This window comes from Synchiropus splendidus, chromosome 4 (genome assembly GCF_027744825.2).
Source record: "Synchiropus splendidus isolate RoL2022-P1 chromosome 4, RoL_Sspl_1.0, whole genome shotgun sequence".
NCBI classification, from domain to species: Eukaryota; Metazoa; Chordata; class Actinopteri; order Syngnathiformes; family Callionymidae; genus Synchiropus; species Synchiropus splendidus.
The window spans coordinates 4145266-4166140 of record NC_071337.1 but is presented as its reverse complement, the minus strand read 5'-3'; the positions used below and the strand labels follow the sequence as shown (position 1 = coordinate 4166140).

General features: G+C 43.3%; 1 protein-coding gene across 4 annotated transcripts in view; it reads right to left on the bottom strand.

The window, feature by feature from the left end:
- The window catches only part of grin2da (glutamate receptor, ionotropic, N-methyl D-aspartate 2D, a), a 164364-nt gene that overhangs the window by 94094 nt on the left and 49395 nt on the right, over nucleotides 1-20875 (bottom strand). For 3 of the 4 annotated variants that reach the window (XM_053863431.1, XM_053863432.1, XM_053863433.1), the window contains exons 2-3: nucleotides 12593-13173; nucleotides 5501-5638 (exon numbers count right to left, since the gene is read on the bottom strand). In XM_053863431.1, the coding sequence (XP_053719406.1) occupies nucleotides 5501-5638; nucleotides 12593-13033 (579 nt within the window). In that variant the 5' untranslated portion in view covers nucleotides 13034-13173. The remainder of the gene's footprint in view (nucleotides 1-5500; nucleotides 5639-12592; nucleotides 13174-20875) is intronic. The other variant, XM_053863434.1, reaches the window with a different exon arrangement.

Here is a 20875-nt window from a genome sequence, read left to right as displayed (position 1 = left end):
CTTTGTTCGAATAAAGGCCGTGTAATTACCTCAGTATTAAAACCCACTAGCCTTGAAGTCGTGTGATACATATTAAAACCTGAGGTTTGCATTTGAGAGTATTCTACTTCTCGAGTTCATGATTTCACTTCATTCCTTGTGATGGTACGTTTTATTTTGTGTTGTGAACAATTGTTCACACTGGTTGACACCATGGTGCCACAATAGCTTGTTCCCCCAGCCACTACTTTCCAGGTGGCACCCGTCCGTTTCAGTAAACTGTGTGTTCCATCGGAGTTTTGAGAGCACTTTAATCTTTTCAGCATCAACTACTCATCCAGGAGAAAAATAAGGAAAATATTGCATGCACAAGGACAGAGATACTGTGGCTGAATGGATCCCCGGAAAAAGCCTCCACATTTCTCAGTAACTGCCACATAAGTGACTAGTCAGCGCAACAATGAATGAGCCAGTGTCATCATATGGAGGAAAGAATCTCTGTCCTCAATTTGTACTATAAGAAAATAGAAGAGCATAGAATACATGAAAGCTTGCCACAGACTCTAGTTTAGTCAACACTGTTTTATTCCAAGTAGGCAAGTACACAAACAGGGACACAGCCCACGAGACGACAGTAAAATCTCCAAGGTAAACATGAGCATGTCAGGTAAGCATTTTTGATCAGAGGATTTGAGGAATACATTTACGTTCGAGGTAGTGTTTTGAGACAAAGAAAGGTACAACGCAGACTTCTCATGCCTCTTGTTCATCTACATGTGGGCATGAAATAAAACTCCTTATTTTAGGGTCATTCAAATGAATACTTGACGGAGATTGCTAATTATACTAGACTCCAAAATGCCCCTCCAATGGAGAAGGTCCTCGCAGCAGAACCATAGGGTCCAAACCTGCCCCCATGTTAAAACCACGCACCGTTGGCTCAGTGAATGACATGAAATGGTTGGACCTGGTGCAACCCTGCCCACTGGTTCAGCAGCAAGAAGCACTTGCTCAAATGCAGTTACTTCCTCTTGAATAGTTCTATTGTTTATTAGCCAGTGAAACGCACAACTGGACACCTTTCCGTGCTCCGTGTTTCGCAGCTTGTTTCCACTATTTCCTCACTCTTGATGCTGGACCCCGTTTTCAAAACTAGTTCTGAAAAGCGTTTTTAAGCCGGCGCACCATTGACCTGTCCGCAGCGCAGACAGCACCACTGAACCTGTGGCTTATAGACCAGTGCAGCTCATGTGTGAACAAGATCTATTTTCCTTCTGAAATTTAGTGGGTGCGGCTAATATTCCGGTGCGTTCTATAGTCCGGAATACATGGTAATTAATGTTTCGGATTCAAGCTGGAGAGTGTGTGAAGAAGGCCTCTGACATCCAATGGTGAAAATGTCCATCCAACCAAAGGTCTATGTGCTGCCCCTTCCTGAATCGCCAGCCACATGAAGAAAAACAGACTTCTGTTTCACCATTGTAAATGGCATGAGTGCTGCAGTTGGTAACAAGGCAACATGGAGAGACTTTCCAGCACTAAAAGAAGCCCCCAGAAAGTGACTACAAACAGCACACCAAAGACACCAAAGACGACAATTACGCTTCAGATCAGCATATTACGCTTAAAGTGGCGCCCACCCTGGTTAAGCACGGGGCCGTCACTGATGCTGGTGTAGTTAAAGAGCAGAAAACGAATCTAACTGAAAAGCACATCCCTGCATTCCACATGTGAATCAAGTAGCTTTGTCTCCTTCACAAGGGTGAGAACCCCAAATCGAAATTTCAATTCGACTCACAACCTGACTCTGACAACTCAGACCAAATGATGCCGACGCTCAAATACCCAAGACGACATTGACAAACCTAAATTGATGTGGAGCAAATGACAACATCAGTCAGACAATGTCCTTGGTGTTTAAAAAACCTTTTAGTCTGAATGAGAGAAACAATGACGGCCTTCTTTTCTGCTGCAACGCTGAGCCACACTGTTGGAAAGAGAATAATTTCCATCTTTATTTCTCCCTCGCTGTGTTTTAAAATCTGTAGCAAATGTTGAAAAGAAAATCCAACATGCTAGAGATGAAGTGTCAGTAGACAAGGGCTTCTCCACTTATAAATCTGCTTTACAAAGTCAGGCAACATTGGTAGGAGTGAAGCTCAAATTAAAACCCATAACATGTTTTTCAAATACAAATCATGGGAGTCGAAGGGACTGAGCAGGTTAACAAGCACTTGTAGACCCTAAACAAGAGATGAGTACAAGAAATGTGGCCTTTAAATCCACAATTTGTTGGAAATTCATGTCACCATTTTGCGTGGGAAGTACCTGGAATTTCTCTTTTTTTTTTGACTGAAGCGGCCGACAAAAGTGGCCCCCATCTTCTCTCCCAGACAGTTTGTCAGAGCAAGTCCAGCGGAGCAATCCAAAGAGGTTTCAAAGTTTTGTGTTTTCTAGTTCTGACAGTGGGGCTTCAGGATTTGAGATAAACAGACAGGAGAATTGAGAGAATCAAGGGACGTCTCCAACTGACAGCTCTCACCTCGGCTTCCCCGGCACTGAAGCAGGTGAAACATCAATTCAACAGTCTGATTTATGATGTTAGCTTGTCAGTTAAGCAAGTCAGGGGTGGCAGGAGCAGGGAGCGTGCGGCGCGGGTGAAGAGAGAGCGGGCATATGAAGTCTGAATTCCCTCAAGAAGCTGTTGCTGCGGTACAAAACTCTGACGGCCCATGTGTCATTAGAGCGCTAATTATGAATGACTAATGTTGTTTCCCAAGTCAATTCAGCAGACATGTTAAAAGCTGGTTCAGTGTTTCTCAATGTCTGCGTGTGTGTGTGTGTGTGTGTGTGTGTGTGTGCACCACATGTGACGCTCACCATCCTCCAGGGCGCTAAATGCAATTAGTCTCCAGTCAAATAAACATTGCTAAAAGGCAGAATCACCCAAACGCACATCGGGAAGTTACCAGAAGTCATGCTGAAGGTAGCAAAGCAAATCAAGTTCATCTTAGTGTGGATTGCGAAAAATCCTGTAAACGATTTCTTACATGTCTGTGATGAGATTTACAACAACTTTCCATTTTAAAAAAAATCGTATTTTAGTTGCTACCATTGAGATGCTTTAGTTACAGGATTTGGAAGAAGACGCTCCAGAGGCCTGTATATCTTTTGTCCTTTGCAATATAAGACACTCGCTGTCCGTGAGCCTCGCCTGAACACCAAACACACCAGGGTGAAGAAATTTGACCGCCACACGTTTGATCACTCAACACCATTTTGGATAAAGTGAAATACACTTGCTTTGTTGAATGTATTTGGACTATTAAAGACTGCGTTTTTATCTACCTCACCACAAACGTCACAGTCCCAATGATATTACTATCAGTGGGCTGGTCCCTGGACTAGACCCTGATGATGACTGACTTGGAGCAGAGCGTCTGACATGCTAGCATCTTCGACCCTGCCGACTTGCAAACGTTCTACCTGTAACAATCTACCTGTTGAGTCATGCGTGAACGTGAGTGATTGTGTATCAACACAGAGAGCTCAACAGACGCTTGGGTGAACACTTAAAAACAATAGCATTTTCCAATAGGTGGCAATTTTGAGAGTCTTTGTGAGTCAATTCAATTGCCTTCAGTATCAGCTGGTCCTCTGACCTGAAGCACTGTGACTGAAACTGAGCTCAAAAGTAAAAGTACATTCAATTGATCATAAGGGACATACAGTAAAAAGATGGATTTTAATTCCATCATGTTTTATGGCACACAACGATTAATACAACATGGAATCCAACAAATAATAGAAATATCTGCACATATTTCATTGTTTTGTTAGCAAACACACACATGGGTCACTCTCTTAGTCAAAAAATAATTGGGCTCCAGAATTCAGCTGAATTTTTCCTAACAAAGAGCAGAGGGAGAGATCACATGACCCTGAATGTAAGCCTACCACCTGCATTAGAATACAATTTGAACTGGTTTTAGAGGTTAGAAAATATGAATGGGATTTTCTCCCCGTCACTGCCAGATATTGTGAAACCTTCTGGTTTAGCCTTTGGACATCGACTATATTCAGGCCATGTGTCGCCTCTCATGGCGTGCGTTACAGGATGACAGCAGCGAGGATTAACTATAGAAGTCATATGCTAAAACGTTACAAGGAGAACTGATCATGTTGGCAGGTTTGGAGGCAAAGTTAGGGAGGTTTGGACAGGTGGAGAGACAGTGTTGGAGGGTGTTGGACATGAAGAACATGAATGCAAACTACGGGCAACGAGTGGCTGATCCGCCCCAACTTTAGTGATTTATACGGTTTGAACCAGACGAGCAGCAGGCCTCGCAAATGGAGCTCTTCTATATTTTCTGCGGACCGGTTGAGCTCCAAGTCAAACTACTGTAGAGTACATCGGGGATCATTCAGCCAGGAAGTGAGCTGATGAAAAAGTGGATCCTCCAGAGTGGATCCTGTAAATATTCGAAGCTATATGCTACACGCAAGTAGACAAATAGATAAGAGTATCTCACTTGACACCACGGAAAACAAGGAAAGTGATCAAATTGGGAGCTAGCATGTGAGGGTTGGACGGTCCAAGTAAAACTTTACTGCAGTTGAACCGTTAAGATAAAACACACTGTTCCCACCAAGATGGTCATTGACCACTTTAAAAAAAACTTGAGCACCTGGTCGTGCTTCTTGTGTGACAGGAGGATCAAGCCGCCTTGTTGTGTAGTCACTGGCGTCTGGCGGAACCTGTTGCCAGGCAACAATTTCTGGTGGGCTGCTATGTATCTGCTGCGCATAAGCCCTGGGCGGAAATCTCCACGAGATAGTGATCACGGATGAGGTAGATGATGCTGACTGGCTAGGACAACCCTCACATGCAGTAAAGAAAGAAATAGTTAACGCATGTGATGAGCTTTTATTCATCTACCAAAGTCATGCTACAAAGAGTAGGTTTATCTACTGAGGGTAGGTCCAAGGTCAGTGGGAAGTCAACATGGCAGACTGAAGGGTCTGAATTGTAGCCCTTTATATGCTCCTTCAGAGGAGCCATTGGCACCAACAACGGCTAACGTTAGCTTCTTCTCATTATGTCACTTTCCTATTGATGAATTTTCCCTCTCTGCATGTGTCACCGTAAAATCCGGCCTCAGATAGGTTAACGCACCGCGACTTGTCCCAGGAGTTGCAGTGTTTAATGTGACAAATGAAGCTGCAACCCTGTCGCCCCAAACATATCACACGCCCAGCCTGCATTTTTAAGCACCACAGTTTGTCACAAGAAATTGGACCTCTACGTTGACTTCACATATTAGTGGCTTCTGTTGCGTTTGGCCTGTGTGAATACGCCAGGTTAGTTTTAGACACAGTCTCATGACAAAAGCAAACACCTTAATGATGGAGAACAAACCTGGAGCAAACAATTTGTTGAGATTTGAGATATGAAGCTAGAAACTCAACAATCACCCAGATCAAGGTACTGGTCAGTGACTCTGCTGAATCGCTTTATTACCTGAGGTTCTCTCCCCAGACTGGCGCCACCTCCTACTGCGACCACAGGAACCCCCGTCTGGGCAGAGACAAACTCCAACATGGGAGCCAGGGGGGCACGGTTGGGTGGCGGTGGTCGCTCCTCTTCAAACACCAAACCCTGAAACAGAACAAAAGGCCACATCAGAATTCGCTAATGTGTTTTGGTATTCATGAGCTGTTTTGCCTGAATACTAAAGCAAGATGAAGATTAGGAGACTCAGTCGTTCCGAGAGATGCACTGAAATCCAATTCACGGCAATCAGAGATTACAGAGTTTCTCCATGAGGAGACTGAGCTTCACATATTCCTTCATTGACTCCCACAAACCAAACATTAAAATGAGTAAATATAAGACCAAAGACACTGTCATTTCATTGGGACCCTTTTACTTGAACATTCTATTTACCGACCTGTTAGTGTCCACACGTGTCTCCAGTTTATAAAGACACTATAATGAAGCAGAAAATAAACTGGATGACATAACTAGCTTCCTCTGCTTCATGTCTGTCCATATAACAAACAACCTCTTGGAAAACTCAATCCGGAGTGACTCAAAAGTCCCATCCACTCAGAGAGATCCTTGCTTTTATCAAAACGTCCACGGTCATTCTAGTTAGAGACATCAGACATGTCTTGTTAAATTATAGTTCAGAAACAACCAACAGTAAAAGGGTGGATTTATTTTAGGCTGTTGTTGCCCTTCAGTTTTCATTTCCTCTCGACTGTCTCCAGAAACTCACCTCTGCTCACACACTCCTGAACTTCACAAAGCTCTAATTAAAACTCATTTTCTGAATATTTAATGCAAGTCGTGACTCGGCATGTTGCTGCAATACATGGGGGGGGGAGTCAAACTCCATCACACCTGGGTCCGAAATGTTTAACACAACTAGTAAGGGACCAACCCAAATTTCCTTTTATTGATGAACGAATCTACAGCAGGAAACAAAAGCCTGTCCCATCATTACCAAGATTATCCTGCATGAGAATGTTAGAGATGAGTTACGAGTGAATATGTCCAGATAATCCGCACACATATTTAACATGTACGCTCCTGCTCCTGACTTGAACTGTGCCGCGGAATGCAATGTAGCCTATCATGAAGCAATCTAACAGTGAAACAAGGAAGCAAAGGGGGGAGTTTTGACCTTCATAGAATTGATGGCACTAAACATGTTAGCTTTTAATGCTGCACTTCATCTTTGTCTGACCATCCACTGCTATGTATGCTCGATCAGATCCTTCATCCTCTGACAACCACAAGTCATTGCTTCCATAACGGTATGTCAAAAAAAAAAAGTCCTTTGCTCGTGTGAACCTCCTCTTCTTCAAATAAAATGATTAAAAAAACACTCAAATCTTCTCCAGTATATTGGATTTACTTCATACTTTTTTTTAGAGTTGGCACCACCAGTCACATCACAAGACGGAGCCGATGTTAGACCATCTACCATCACGCTCATCTTGGATGACTTGCTGTCTAAACTTGAACACTAAGCTTCAACATACCAACAAGCCTTGGAGGCAACCTAGAATTAAGTGTAATTTGAATTACATTTAAACCAAATTTTGAGCCAAATATATGCATTAAAAGCACATGCTGGGCATATAAAATGACTCAGTGAGTTAGTTAGCATGAGTTTCACACATGCTGTAATAACGTACATTTTGCTTCCACTAACACCAACAAACCAACACTGTTGTAGTGTTTGAAAGCTTTCTCTTTTTTCCATCCACATGATTGTTCTTTTCTAAGAAACATACAAATTGTATGTTCTGAGATTTTACTATGATTTCTTAACAATTTCTCTTCTATATTAATGACAACACATTATTAATGACAACACATTATTATGAGAAACATGATTGTGATCTCACACAAGGATCAAACTCAAGACGATTTTGAATCTGTCTGTCTGTGCATTTATCACCACTGCGGGCTGACAGCATCATCAGGGATTGCCCCCACTAATCTGCACTGCTGGATTCGTGTCTGCCAGTGCTCCCCTACATACACAGCAACCCTCGAATGGAGGCAGGTAAGTGACCCTCCGGGCTTCCCTCCAAGCAGTGATGGAGAACTGAAATGAACCAGAAAAGGTTTTGCTTGCCAAACACACGTGGTATCAGTCGCTTTTTTATGCAGCATGTGAAGCTCACGATAAGAGCCAAACTTTCGACTTCTAGTTATCTTGTCAATTCAGGAAAAAAACTGCTATCTTTTTCTGCCAATCAAAACTGTCTCCAGCATTAATGAGTGGATGAAAAAAGAGCAAGATGGAGACGAGATTGAGACGAGTGGAGGCAGAACCACTTGATGACTTCATGCTTGTTTTCTTGTCATAACTCACGAGAGACAAATTAAGCTAAGGACGGCCGACAGCTTCATTCTCATCAGGAAGTGTTTGATATGCAAATAGGTCACCGAAAATTATACAGTAAGAGAGACGGTAAAGACATGATGTCGAAGCGAAGGCGCGTATAATGAGGCAGGTGATTGGAAACTAACGTTTAAAATGAATTGATTTAAAGAGGGCCGCAGCTCGACATCAGCTTTGTCCCAAGGAAGACACAGGAGGACACCTTGTGTTTTGAAGCTTCGAACTCATCCACACAAAAACATCCTGGTCTTTTTGGCTCGAGATGCTGTCCACTCAAACCAGTGTTCCTGAAGCCGCAGCTTCTGTGACAGTGGATAGACTTCACTTCTTGGTCTGTACCACCAAACTTTTTGAAAATAGCCATGCCTCTTCATTATGTTCAAGGGCTTGGCACGAATCCCAGTCATTCTCTCTGTCTTTGCCCATTTGTAGTAACGGGTGTCCAATAAAAAACAACGCGACCTTGTCCTTGCTCTATTGATGGCTTTTCAGTTTTCTTGCTACAGTATGTCCATGTTGTGGCCAAAAATGTGGCACTGCTAGTCACTCGCTGTGGACCACCACATGTCTCTTGCCAAATGTTGTAGTCAAGACCACCAAGTCTGAAACCAAGTCGAGACCAAGACGATGAGACAATGAGGAGGATCGAGAATACAGAAGAAATTACTAGTTTGTTCCAATGACTGCATTTCAGTTCTTGATCTGTCTTTGACTCCCATTTCTTTTGCAATAAGTAATACATGAGTTTAGCCTTGGTCTCACCCCCTTACTGGTCTTGGTCTCGGCCCTCAAAATCTTGGTCTTGGACTCTTGCCTCTTTATGCTCTTGACAACAATACAACTTTACCCAAACTATTTTTTTTCTTACGTGTTGGACAGTCTTAGGAAGCACCAGGAGGGGCAACATTTGACTCAGGGTTAACATGCAACATAGAAGGCAGACCTCTGCATTAACAATGGACTCCATGTTTCTGGAGAACACTTTAAAAATAGGAGAGAAAAGGGTAAGACAAGAAGAGACATGCTTTCCGCATTGCAATATTAAGAAGAAATCACCGTTCTCTTGCTTTTCCAAGACCAGTCCAACAACTATTCACATGTATCATTGACAGAATTTTTGCCTCTTTATATTTGGATATGGAACAGGAAGCTAATGGTTAGTTCAACCAAGATTGAGGGACCCTACATGTACATCATGCATGATGATATACAAAAACCCTCATCGATGTTTCAAAGATAGCAAGACTCGCCATAGCAACATTGAATAAAAGTGTTGCATCTCCCACTTCTCCTGAGTAAGGAAGTCCACTGACATGAAATCTAAAGGAGTCGATGTGAGTGTTAATAGGAGAAAAAGAAAAATGAGTCTTTGAGCAAGCCCCACAGGCTTAAAATGGACTGCATCCTAGGGCTTCAATAGGTGGCACCAGGGCCGCATCAGGCCCACCAGCTGATCATTTATGGACCCTGAACTGCTATTCCTGAATTAACGGGACAATCCTGCGTAGACAGGGACTTGGGTCCTTGCCACAGACAGCCGTTTCTAGGTGACGATAGAAAGCAAACCCGTCATCACTTTCAATTGGACACACCATCCGATCAGGTTGTGAACCCTTGTTTCCTTCACCAATAAAGCAGTGCCCTGTGTAAATAAAGCAGCAGGTGTGTTTGATGTAGCACCGGGGGGCCGTACCCTGACACGCGGTCAGAACGCTGCATGAATAACGCATCTGCTGCAGTGGTTTTTGCTTGTTGGAGATGTCCGCAAAATAAAAGCGAAGATCCTCTGTCAAAGATGAAAAGACTTCAAACATGAAATCAGTTTCATACATTGTTTTATTCATCTAATTATTTTAAGTGAAAATGGAAAATACATGTTTTGAGTTCCTGTTTTTGTGTTACAGTATTGTTGGCATGTTGCTTTAGCAGTGGTAATGAATGGCCATTTGACTTTCTGAAATAAACTCTCGACAGGAGTCTGTGGGTGAGCAGGTTAGGTTCTCAGATTTGATTGCCCGTGTAACCGAGCGTTACACAGAACCTGCATCACATAACTGGAAATCAAGAGTTTCCTCTTATTTCCCATAATATAACAAAACCAGCTTGTAGAAACAGGCCTCTGGACCTCCATTACTTCACCCTCATGGACCCCTGGTCTTGTCTCTGCAGTCTATCATCACTACACCATCATGACCAAATCTGTGCGCAATCCATTTCTAATGTGAACAGTGGTGGCTCCGAGTATAAATGTTCCAGCTTCGCCCCCCTAGTGACAGCCGGCTGGAACAATCGGGAGACAATGACTGTATCAATCACTCTTGTGATCACAAGTGCAACTCACCAGCTGACTTCAACACGCTAATTCAAAATCATTGCACCGATTAGCGAGCCGTGAAACACCTAAAACAACCACAGCTGGACTTTGCCGTTTGGAAAGGTCACATCCTGTTACATAAAGAGAGCAGGACCTATAACTTCATGAGGCGGAACCAGGGGAGCGAAACCAGCGCCAGCAGTTTCAATTACAGCGCGACCCAATCTCATCCATCTTCATGTGCGGCGTAAGAAAATAATCCTGGAAAAGGGACCCGACTGCCGCACAAGCAGAAGATGCTGTTAGAGACAGGTTTGCTTCGTTCCTTTTGAAATCACGCCGAGAAGACCATCCTGTAATTGTGTCTTTATTAAAACCTTATGCTGACGAAGCAACTCATCGGTGACAGGTTTTGTGCTCCCGCTTTGATTTATATTCCTCAGAGGCATATTTCAATACACAGCCCAGTGACAAGTCATAACGTCGCTCAGCAGCAGAGAAGATCACATGCTGGTGTTATCACGGTTCCACACGTAAACAACACTCACAAGCATGTAATGGAGCAGAAAATCTCGTCTTCAGATTGCTGGTTCGGCACAGAAGAGCGCTGGTTTTGAAGTTCCGTTGACCCACTTTTCCAGCAGAGAATCATTCAAATATTAACCCTTGCCTGTCATTACTGATTCTCATTGAAACAGTGTGAGGAAGAATTGTTGGAGTGTGATGCCAGTCCCAAAATTTCGATCAACATCCGCAGTGCCTGACTGTTGTTACCCAGTTTGACATTTTAGGATTGAAAATAAATCGCAAAGAATTTACAACAGGATGAGACATCTCAATTGCTATTTTTAACAGGTGAGATGCGTGTTATTTAGATTCTACAGGCTTCAGTAATTATTTTCAAGATTAGGGGTCTTAGTAACAAACATAAAGTCAAAAGTATTAGTAGTAGTAGTAGTCAAAAGTAACTCAACATAAAGGCCATGACACACACGCAGCATTCGCGGTTCCATGTCACCACTGAAAAGCTAGGATAGAATTTATAATTACCGTTTTTCACTGTGCTCCTTTTCAACGTCTCTAAAGTGTAAGACGAAATGTTGACTGTACTATATGGAATGTATCAGAAGCAGCGCAGGGTGAGGCAAAGAAATGTAGGTCATGTAAATGTCAAATGTAATTCGACTGTATTAGAGAAGATTGAAATAAACATTTGCTCACATTCAGGGGTGGACAATTACACTTGTAGTACTTTATGTACTGCCATTCTATTTATTATTATTATTATATTATCATCATTTTAATTCGGGGGAAACTGTTTTGTATAATTCTGAGGTTCATATCGGGCCACAGAGTTATACTTAATAATCATAATTTTGAAATATCATTTCAATTAGATACATTTGAATGCGAAGGAAATACTTTCTAAAAGAATTAATAGTATTTAATGTATGATGAACATAAAACATAAATCCTGTTCTTTTCATGTTCACACTTGATCAAACCCACAAGTCTGGATGGTTACCTCTAATCTTATTGGCCACCACTGTCTCTCCTCTTCTGGCATCCAGCCCATCTGATTTCCCAAACTTTGTCTTCAAACTTCTCCACATGTCCGATATGTAGCTTTTTTTTCTGCGCTACTTGACCGAATATATTGGGCCACCGAATGTTCAGAGTAACAAACAGTTGTCTCCAACCCTTCTCACCACAGCAAGACTCTCAAACACCTCACCTGGCTCCTCTGTCTAGGAAGGAAGCGTGTCAACCCAAAGAGGACTCAGCTTTAAAAATGAGTCCACTAAACATTAAATTCCACCAGATAATACATGTAAATAAAGGACCAGGCATTTTATGTTTGCGATCAAAGCTGTGTTCTCCTCACAGGAACCTAATCGTATTATAAGACGGACCAAGTCGTGCCGTTAACTGCTCCGTTGCTCCTCTGCCTATTTGTTTAATGCTCACCGAGTGGCTAATGAATGTCTCCAGATTAAACACAGCCAAACAAATGAACACTGTTGTCACATGTGCAAGGGCGTTATGCAATGTGGTGCTTGAGTGTTTACAAGGTACTGTACAGCTAGTGAAGTCCTGCGCTGACATGAACAGCTTCCTGAGGACAATATGGAATAAGAAGCAGATATATCTTACATTATGACAAATCATGTGACTAAAGAGTAACAAACGGAGACCACATTTCAAATCTTGTTGCTAGAACATGGGACTGCTGGGAAGCAAACATCCCCAGGGGTTAATGAATGTGCCAACTCCCTGGTTCCTTGGGTTCGCTGTTCTCAGACAGCTGTCCTCTCATACAGTGACCTACAATTACGACGCGCTCATGCACACGATCATCATTCCTGGTTGAGGTTACCTGCAGAGGTGTGGTGGCCAGCAGCTCACACAGCTGCAGCAGAAGACTTCCTGGACTGCTCTCATTCACCGCCAAGTAGATGACGTTAGCTTGGCCCGACGGCGTCATCACCGTTTCCCCGACCAGAGCCGCCAGAGTCGTGAACGAGGAGAACGAAGACAATGACACTCCGGCCACGGACGCAGTATCGGTGACTCCTCGTGCTCCACCCGGGCCGTTTCCTACACCGGACCCCTGCCCCGGCTCGACGACCCCCACACCTCCCACCACAGCCGTCTCCGGGAGCAGGGAAGAGCCCGAGTGGACCACGGCGATGTTGACACCACCCGAGTCCCTCTCTCTCTCCCGGGGCCGGAGCAGCAGGGGGGGCGAGGGGCGTGCAGGCCCCGTGCAGGCCAGGACAGCCAGAAGAAGTGAGAGGGTGGGCCTCGGGGCCACCATGGGTTACTGGGGGGGCCAATGGCAGCTGCTGAACGGGATTTGTCAGGTGAGGATGGCGGGGGGATTTAACCTGAACCTCTCTAAGGATTAGAAAGGGGGTCAGCAGCTCAAGGTTCTTCACCTGATGAGGAGACCAGACCCTGGAGGGAGAAAAGACAAAAGAGGAACATGCTTTAATTGTGCTTTTGTTCGCTAGACAACCAAATAGATTTGTACTCGTGTGACAATGTGGGTAACAGGAGTCTTCCACTAGTGGTCCAGACCTTGGTGTGTGGACCGAAGGACTTGACTGGAAGTTTTAGGTGGCTTCACTAAGATACCCAAAACCCATGCAAACTGGCCAGGAACCCCTAAAATCACAGTTTCTGCCTTTGATCTGGTAGCTTTGATCACTACTCCAGTCACTCCGGTGGGTCAAGGGTCTGCGCTCCTCCCGCCCTTCCAGGATTCTTTGAGTCAACATTGTTCACCAAGCAGAGCTTGACTAAAGTCAAATAATTACATTTGAAAGACTAGAATCTAATATCCCATTCTTCTGGCAGTTAGAAATTGAGTCTGCTCCAGTCGTGTCTCTGAGCGCTTATTAAGACATGATGGCATTATGTCTGTCTTACATTACTCCTTTATTAAGTTGATAAAACATTGCCGAGGCCAAATTTCCTGAGTGATGAATGAAAACAGTCAAGCTAGCTGAAGATCATTTTACGCTCTCCTCCCGAGACGCTCAGGCCATCCTGTTCGTTTATGATGGCTTCATTCGCCATCATTTTCTCCTCAGACACCCTTCTTTCACTGCTAGCGTGAGCGGATATATATCAACTTTTTTTGGCTCAAAACTCCAGACCAATAAAGTCATTTCATCACAACAGCAGCGAGAGCAGGGCGTCGGTGTGGTCCAGTAAATCTACAGTCCAGCAGGAGATTGGGACATTTCCTGATCATAATGACAGTACAAACCCCAGCAAATATGTCAAGGACACAAAGGCAGTAAAGTGAGTCGAGGAGGAAATTACAGGCGGACAGAGAAAATCCATGATGTACTCAGTAATGGACCCAAAGGCAAGAATGAGTCAGCAAAATCTTCTACTGTACGTGGGTCATTGCGGACCATGATCAGCTCTGAAGATGTCAGTGTGCCCTGCTTCCTCCAAGAAGCAAATAAACAACTGACTTACTACACAATACAGTCACAAAAAAGATGAAATCATTGGTCACTGTTTAGGCTCAAAATGAGTCACCACAGCAGCTTTTCTATTCAACGTTTGCTGCAGAATATAATATATTTTTTTATAATATCTCTATTACTCTTGCTCCACCAAGAGAAACTGAAACCTAGGCAAGAAACAATCAAATCTGTGAGGCAGATCCTTAAAACAATGGGACTGGATTAGGTACAGCACAGAGTAGAAATACAGATAATTAACACAGGCTTCTAAGTTGCATCTGTAACCACTTATTTATTCTAACTAATAATTTGTTGTTGCTGACATGCTTGCTTTCTTCAGTTACCTTTGTATTTTAGCCCATTTTTAAACTTGTGTTGGCCTTTTTCGCTGTATTGTTCCACTCATGACAACACTCAAGACCAACCCCATGCGTTCCCTCACTAGATTCCGCGGATTCAGTGCATCACAGGTTTTTAAGGCTGTTAACTGTCATGCAAAGGCATTTTCAGGCAATTTTCAATTGAACAACATCAAACTTTCAAACACAGAGCACCCCCTACTGAGCCCTGAAAATTAGGACGCCGTTTCATGAAGCCTCACCAGCCCTTCAATACAGGTACAGGGGGTCCTCACCGATATGCGGTGCCTCTGCTGATGTCTGCTTCACTGCAAATCAGATGGGTTTTTTTAAACGGAGTTCCACGCCACCAAGGATCCTTCAGACAGGAATTCAGCCCGCAAAAAGTGACTGAATCCAAGATGATGTCATCCTCCTTGAACAGCCTGATGCATTGACATGTTTCCCAATTGCCCACAGTGAAAAACAGGCTTCAGTGACAGCATTCCTTTGGAGTGGTATGAAGTGGTAAATCGAAAACCTTTGCATTTCCCTCCTCTTCAAACCCAATCATTCCCTCCCTTGTAAACCCAAGATACTTTGTCTTCTCCACAAGCTGGGAAGAAGGGCTGTTTTTTTTTCTCTCAATGACCTCAGGATCTACTGTAATACGCTCTCGTTGGTTCTGTTCGGTCAAGACCTACCACTGGACCCTTTCACAACTGTGTGAAGTATTATCAACATTTATCTTATCTCTTGAAGCTCATCCCCAAATCTGGCCAAGGTAGAACACTAAACAGGAAATATTGTACGCCATAAAACTGCTGAAAAGGAAGACTTACACAGAAATCTGCTGCAACATTCTGTGCATGAATCATCATGTTCCTCCTTAATACCAGTCGTTAGTCACGGTGTTCACCTCGGCCGTCATATATATTAGCTCAAGCTGTTGACACCAGTCACAGCGGCAGGCAAACGCAGTGCGGCAGGCTGCCGAGCAGTCGGGCCAGACAGCTGGTCCGATTCTGGAGTCGTGTCAGCAGCTTGATGTTCATTTGGAACAGAAGAAATAAAACGGTGGCGATGAAACGACGACAGGGAAAACAAATATTTGAAGGGCAGATGGATCATAAGCAGAAGAAAGTCTTGGAGAAAATGGGATGTTTATTTTTTAGTACGACGAGAAATAGAAACTGAGAAAATAAAACTCTCAATCAACTCCTTTTTTTCCCGCTATAAAGACAATCACACTGGGGAACGATGACAAAATCGTTGCTCACATTAAAATTTAAAACAGAGACAGACTTGTCCTGTGCCTGTTGTGTCTGTCAAATCATTTTCGGATTAAAATGTGGAGAGCTCTCACACAGCAGTGTGAATCAGCCGTTGCAAGTCGGACATCACACCTTACACCTCGGGCTGGCGTCTCTGTGTGAATCTCATTCTAACTGTGGAGCAGCTGGTGTGAGAGGAAGACCTCCACATTCCATATCCATATGAGAAGCACCCTATGACGAACCAGAAATTAGAAGTTGAACTTGAGCGCAGCACCATTCCCATTAAGATACTGCTGGAGTCCGAATCAACACAGAAGTCCTCACAACTAACAACACAGTCGATGTGAATGAAACAGTCCAAATGTATATCTCACTTAAGGTGCTCTGCTTTTCAAGAGTCAAACATAGAGGCCTCCACAGCCAAATATACAAACTCTAATACACAGCAAATACATTTTTTTTCTAGTTTAAAAAGTGGGCAAACAGCCAATGACTACGAAGTAACCAAGATGAAGTGCTATCCACTCGTGTTTCCACTACATGTAAATAGATTTGATAACGTGAGATTTCATCTTTAAAAAGAGGCCATTTTTCTGAAAGCCTTGCGATTCTCATTTGCAGTTCGCCACACTTGTTCATACGTGGCGGCGACCCCTGCACACTCTTGTATGTATGCATGCTAAGGCTGAGCTTGAGCCAGGTGATGAAGTCCCATCACGGAGCCACTTCAGTGAGACCATCTACACGTGTGAATGAATTATGGCAGGTATCCTCTAGTGCTGAGGCTGAATGGAAGATTTTGTTAAGGTGTTATGTCCTATTTTGCATTTCAAGTTGCTTTCATACCATTTTTTTTTTGTCAAAGTTGTCCTCTTTGCATTAATCTTGGTGAGGGAAAAACTGATCCGATCCCTGAGTTTGAACCTCCAATGTTTATCCTGATTAGACACCAAGAGTGAGCGCTAATACGTTCACGCCAGATTATTGGACTTACAAAAAGGCAGAAGGGTTAAGAAGTATGTTTGAATTATTACGTATGAAACAGCATGTCGGAGAAATCCAACTGTTTGACAAAACTTGGCGACTGTGGGGGAGAAACACGCAACAGATGGAGCAGTGATGCAATGGTCTCCATTCTGGGACCTGGAATAAGAAATGATGGAGTCAGACTGAAAATGCAAGATTCATGTGAACGAATCCAACACCCAACAAATGTCCCGTCCGGACGTGTGGACGGGGTCTAGGAAAGAGCTGTTTACCACCTAACCCTGGAAATAAAACCATCAAAATGTAAATGTCTTGGCCTCAGTCTCGGTGTGCTGACAGTAATAAGTTCCAAACCCAAGAACAAAATGAGGAAAACACTGAATCATCACCAGACGTCAGGGGGCTGAGGCACTTGTTCATAAAAAGAGAGAGGAACGGTGTGACAGATTGAAGTAACCAATGTTCTTTCAAACTAGACTTCAGCGTCACACGTAATAACATGGTACAATTAGCAAGAGTTGCGCCTCAGTCTCTCAGTAATCAATACTCAGACAAAGAAAACATATTCAGTGAAATAAAAAAGTTTGAATCACTTTCTCATGAGATATTCAATTCTTATTCTACAACCCAGGGGGAGGTTTGTGAATTATTCTTACATATCAGCGTCTGTAATCAGTCCACTCCATCTCCAGCAGCAGTGACCCACTTCATTGCGTCGGCTTGCTTTCTTTCTAAAAGATAAGATCAATTCCTCGATTGATTCACCGCCATGCGTCATTATCGCGAGTCGCTTTTCTAGTAAAGTGGATGGCGAACCAGAAAACGAATGCAGCGCCGTCTCTCCCAAAATCTCAGTGTTGACTCATGCGCTTGTTCCATCAAGTACGTCAGAGTGATACCACTCAACAGATGCTCCGGCTCTCCAGCAATAATTTAAGCATTCTGAAGTAGGATAGATGAACAGGTGATTCTGTGCTGCGCTCCTCAATTTGACATATAACCGGCATCATTGTACGGGTCATTTTGAAGTGTAAACTGAAAATAAAATTCAAATATTCTCAATTTTGTGTTAAAAAATGTGCAACACAGCTACTGTACAGATAACTGTAAAGCACTTGGAAGTCAGGTATCTCACGCACATAAATATTAATAATAAATGTCCATAAGATGTTCAATAAAAGCCTTTTATCGCTCATTATTTTGGCATTGGCAGTATTTGATGGCACATGCCTGAGACCCCGGATTGGTCTCCAAGAGGATCATTGAACCAAACATCCAGACATAATTTGAGCACAATACAGAGTTTATCACTCATATTTTGTTTTGGACTGTGGGAGGAAACCAGAGTGGCTGGAGGAATGCGAGCACAGGGGCATATGAACAAAAAATAGATTTATTTCAAGGTGCTTCCTCTAGTTGGATTTAAAACTGTGATCTTCATTCAGCGACCTTCTCTTTCATAAAAGTTTTAATTTTAAAATATCGCATGCTTTTTCAAAGAAATCACTTAAATTTTTCACTTTTTCATTTGTTCTTTGTTTCTAGGATTCTGGGAGATCCAGACACTCACTGCATCACTTTGGGTGGACTTGGGGAGGAGACCAGAAAAGCATACAAGCGAGTGGGAAGGATAGAGACTTCACGCAGAAAGCCTTCACTTTGCCAGTTGAGTCAAGAAGGTATCCATCCCACAACCTTCCTCCTCATTGGTTTTTCCACAACACTAAAGCTCCAGCAGTGGAACTCTATATGCACCACACAACTGAGGCTACTACAGCACTCCAGAGGCTTCAATGCTGCACTGGCTATAAGGGCGCAATACCTCACTATTACATTTTTTAAGCAAATTTAATCACAGGTCTTTTCGGTTAACTTGGAAAAAAAAAGGGTTTACATCAACATAAACACGCATAATTACTCAACAGTGTTTTAATGAGCTTCTGAGCGCTCTGACACTAACAATTAAGCAGCTGTGGTGGAAACAAAGGAAGAGAAGGTGAGTAATAAATCCCCTCCACTCCAACACCGGATGCTGGAGAAGATGCGGACCGTTGTGCAGAGGCTGGAGAACATTCTGTGATTGGAGTGTTGTGATGCTGTTGAGCTCCTCCACTATGTGATAACGAATAATTGATCCTCGATCGGTGTTCTGCTGTCTGGCGCAGTGAGTGGCGGCAGCGGGGCAGGCGCAGCAGGCAATCAAACCTGGAACACTACAAACCTCTGCAGCTGAGACCAAACACATTGTTCCAATTGTAACACAGTGAGTGGAAGAAGGAGAAACCATAGCGACCGTTGATCGTCCAGTTGATGCCGAATCACAGTGCAAAACACAAAACGTCATTTACAAGAACACTTGCGCTTGAAAAATGAAAACGTGCGTTGTTTTCCTCCAGGCACTCTGGTTTCCTCCCACACCCAAAGATTAATTGGACATTCCTTATTGTCCGGAGCTTCAGAATCGAGCTCAATGATACAAGTACAGCAACTAAAACGACTCTTTCGCATCTCTTCTTCTTTGTCTTTTCAGGATTTACCCACCAGGGGGCACTACAGCAAGTACTGTACTGTAACCTATCACGCTCCAAGTCTTTCAGAGCCCATTCACCATATCCGTTGTCTTCTTCCCCATCATCTCCAACATGCCTGTCTCTCCTCTGCATGCGTCCAAACCATCTGACCTTCCTAACTTGGTCTTCAAACCTCTTCAACGGGAGCTGCCCATCTGATCTTGTCACTTCCATTGAAATCCTCAGGATCTTCATCTCCAACTCTTCTAGCTGTGCCTCCAGTCTTTGTGTCAGAGTTACTGACTTCTAACTTTCACAAATCACTATACAACCAGCTAATATCATCCACGTGCACATCTGTGGAGACGCCTCCCGAACCCATGTCTTGCATAACCCTCACACACTTCTCAAATGCTCCATCCTTCCTCCAGTAGGACAAATCCAGTGATTGAGGGGCCCATAATAACAGGAGTCCAGTTCTCTGGCTATAAGATTTTAACACTGAATAAATAAATAATAAAACCTGAAACAACTTGGTCTCACACACACAGAAGATCCTGAATAAATGCTGCTCATCAGACGTGAGTCAAGACACTTATTAATGGTGACAATGGTGACTCAAGAGTGTATCTCCAATTGTTGACGCATTCCAACACCATCATCATCATGTGTTGGAAATATTGCACTGGCACAACAGAGAAACACCTGGCCTCACCACGCTTTAGAAAAGCAGCTATTCTGCATGTGAAAGCACTGGCTGGACAACTTGGAACCAGATGAATATCAGCAATGCAAAATGATCATTTTTATGCAAGAGATGAGTGAAGTGCTGGCCTGAGCTGGAAGCCAGTGAGGGGTTTTCACTAAAAGTCAGCCTTAATTTGGGTCACATTGCGCTGCAAGTTTCGACTGCGAGCATCCTGGGGCGAGACCAGAACACATTCATTGGTGTCCCAAGAGTCCTTCAATGTCTTTTATTGGACTGGATTATTTAAATGTGTTTGTGTTGTATTAAGTCATTGTTTCCTTTGAGATAGCAGTTTTTAAAAAGATGTCATGTTTCTCGTCTCATTAAAGGGGTCTAACTGAGTTTATTTTGTTCAGTCATTGAAAATGCTTGTCAATGAGGTAGCACCGGAATAAGGTTGATTATTTCAACCATTAGTAAGTAAAAATCCTCCCCGACCAGATCTGATTCCTTCATATACTTTCAGAACAATCATTCAAATATTCAGGAATATCATCGGATGCAGCCCAACACACCTGTAGCGGTCACATTATGACCACATGCAGCAGTCACTTCCTGAAGCTGACGATGAAACTCTGATAAGGAATGATGAAATTCAAGAGAATCAGTTAGAAATGGATTGTACCATGATGAACCCATACTTCTCTTTCTATCCCCATCATTTCCCATTTCCCTTCATCTTCACTTCTTTCCCTAAAATTCCACTGTCCCTCTGACGCCTCCCCTACCTGGGGACCCTCAGAATTCATCATGGCCCGAGCTGCTTCATGACTCAGTACTACATCACTGGAGCACACACACGCAGGGCTATAAATCT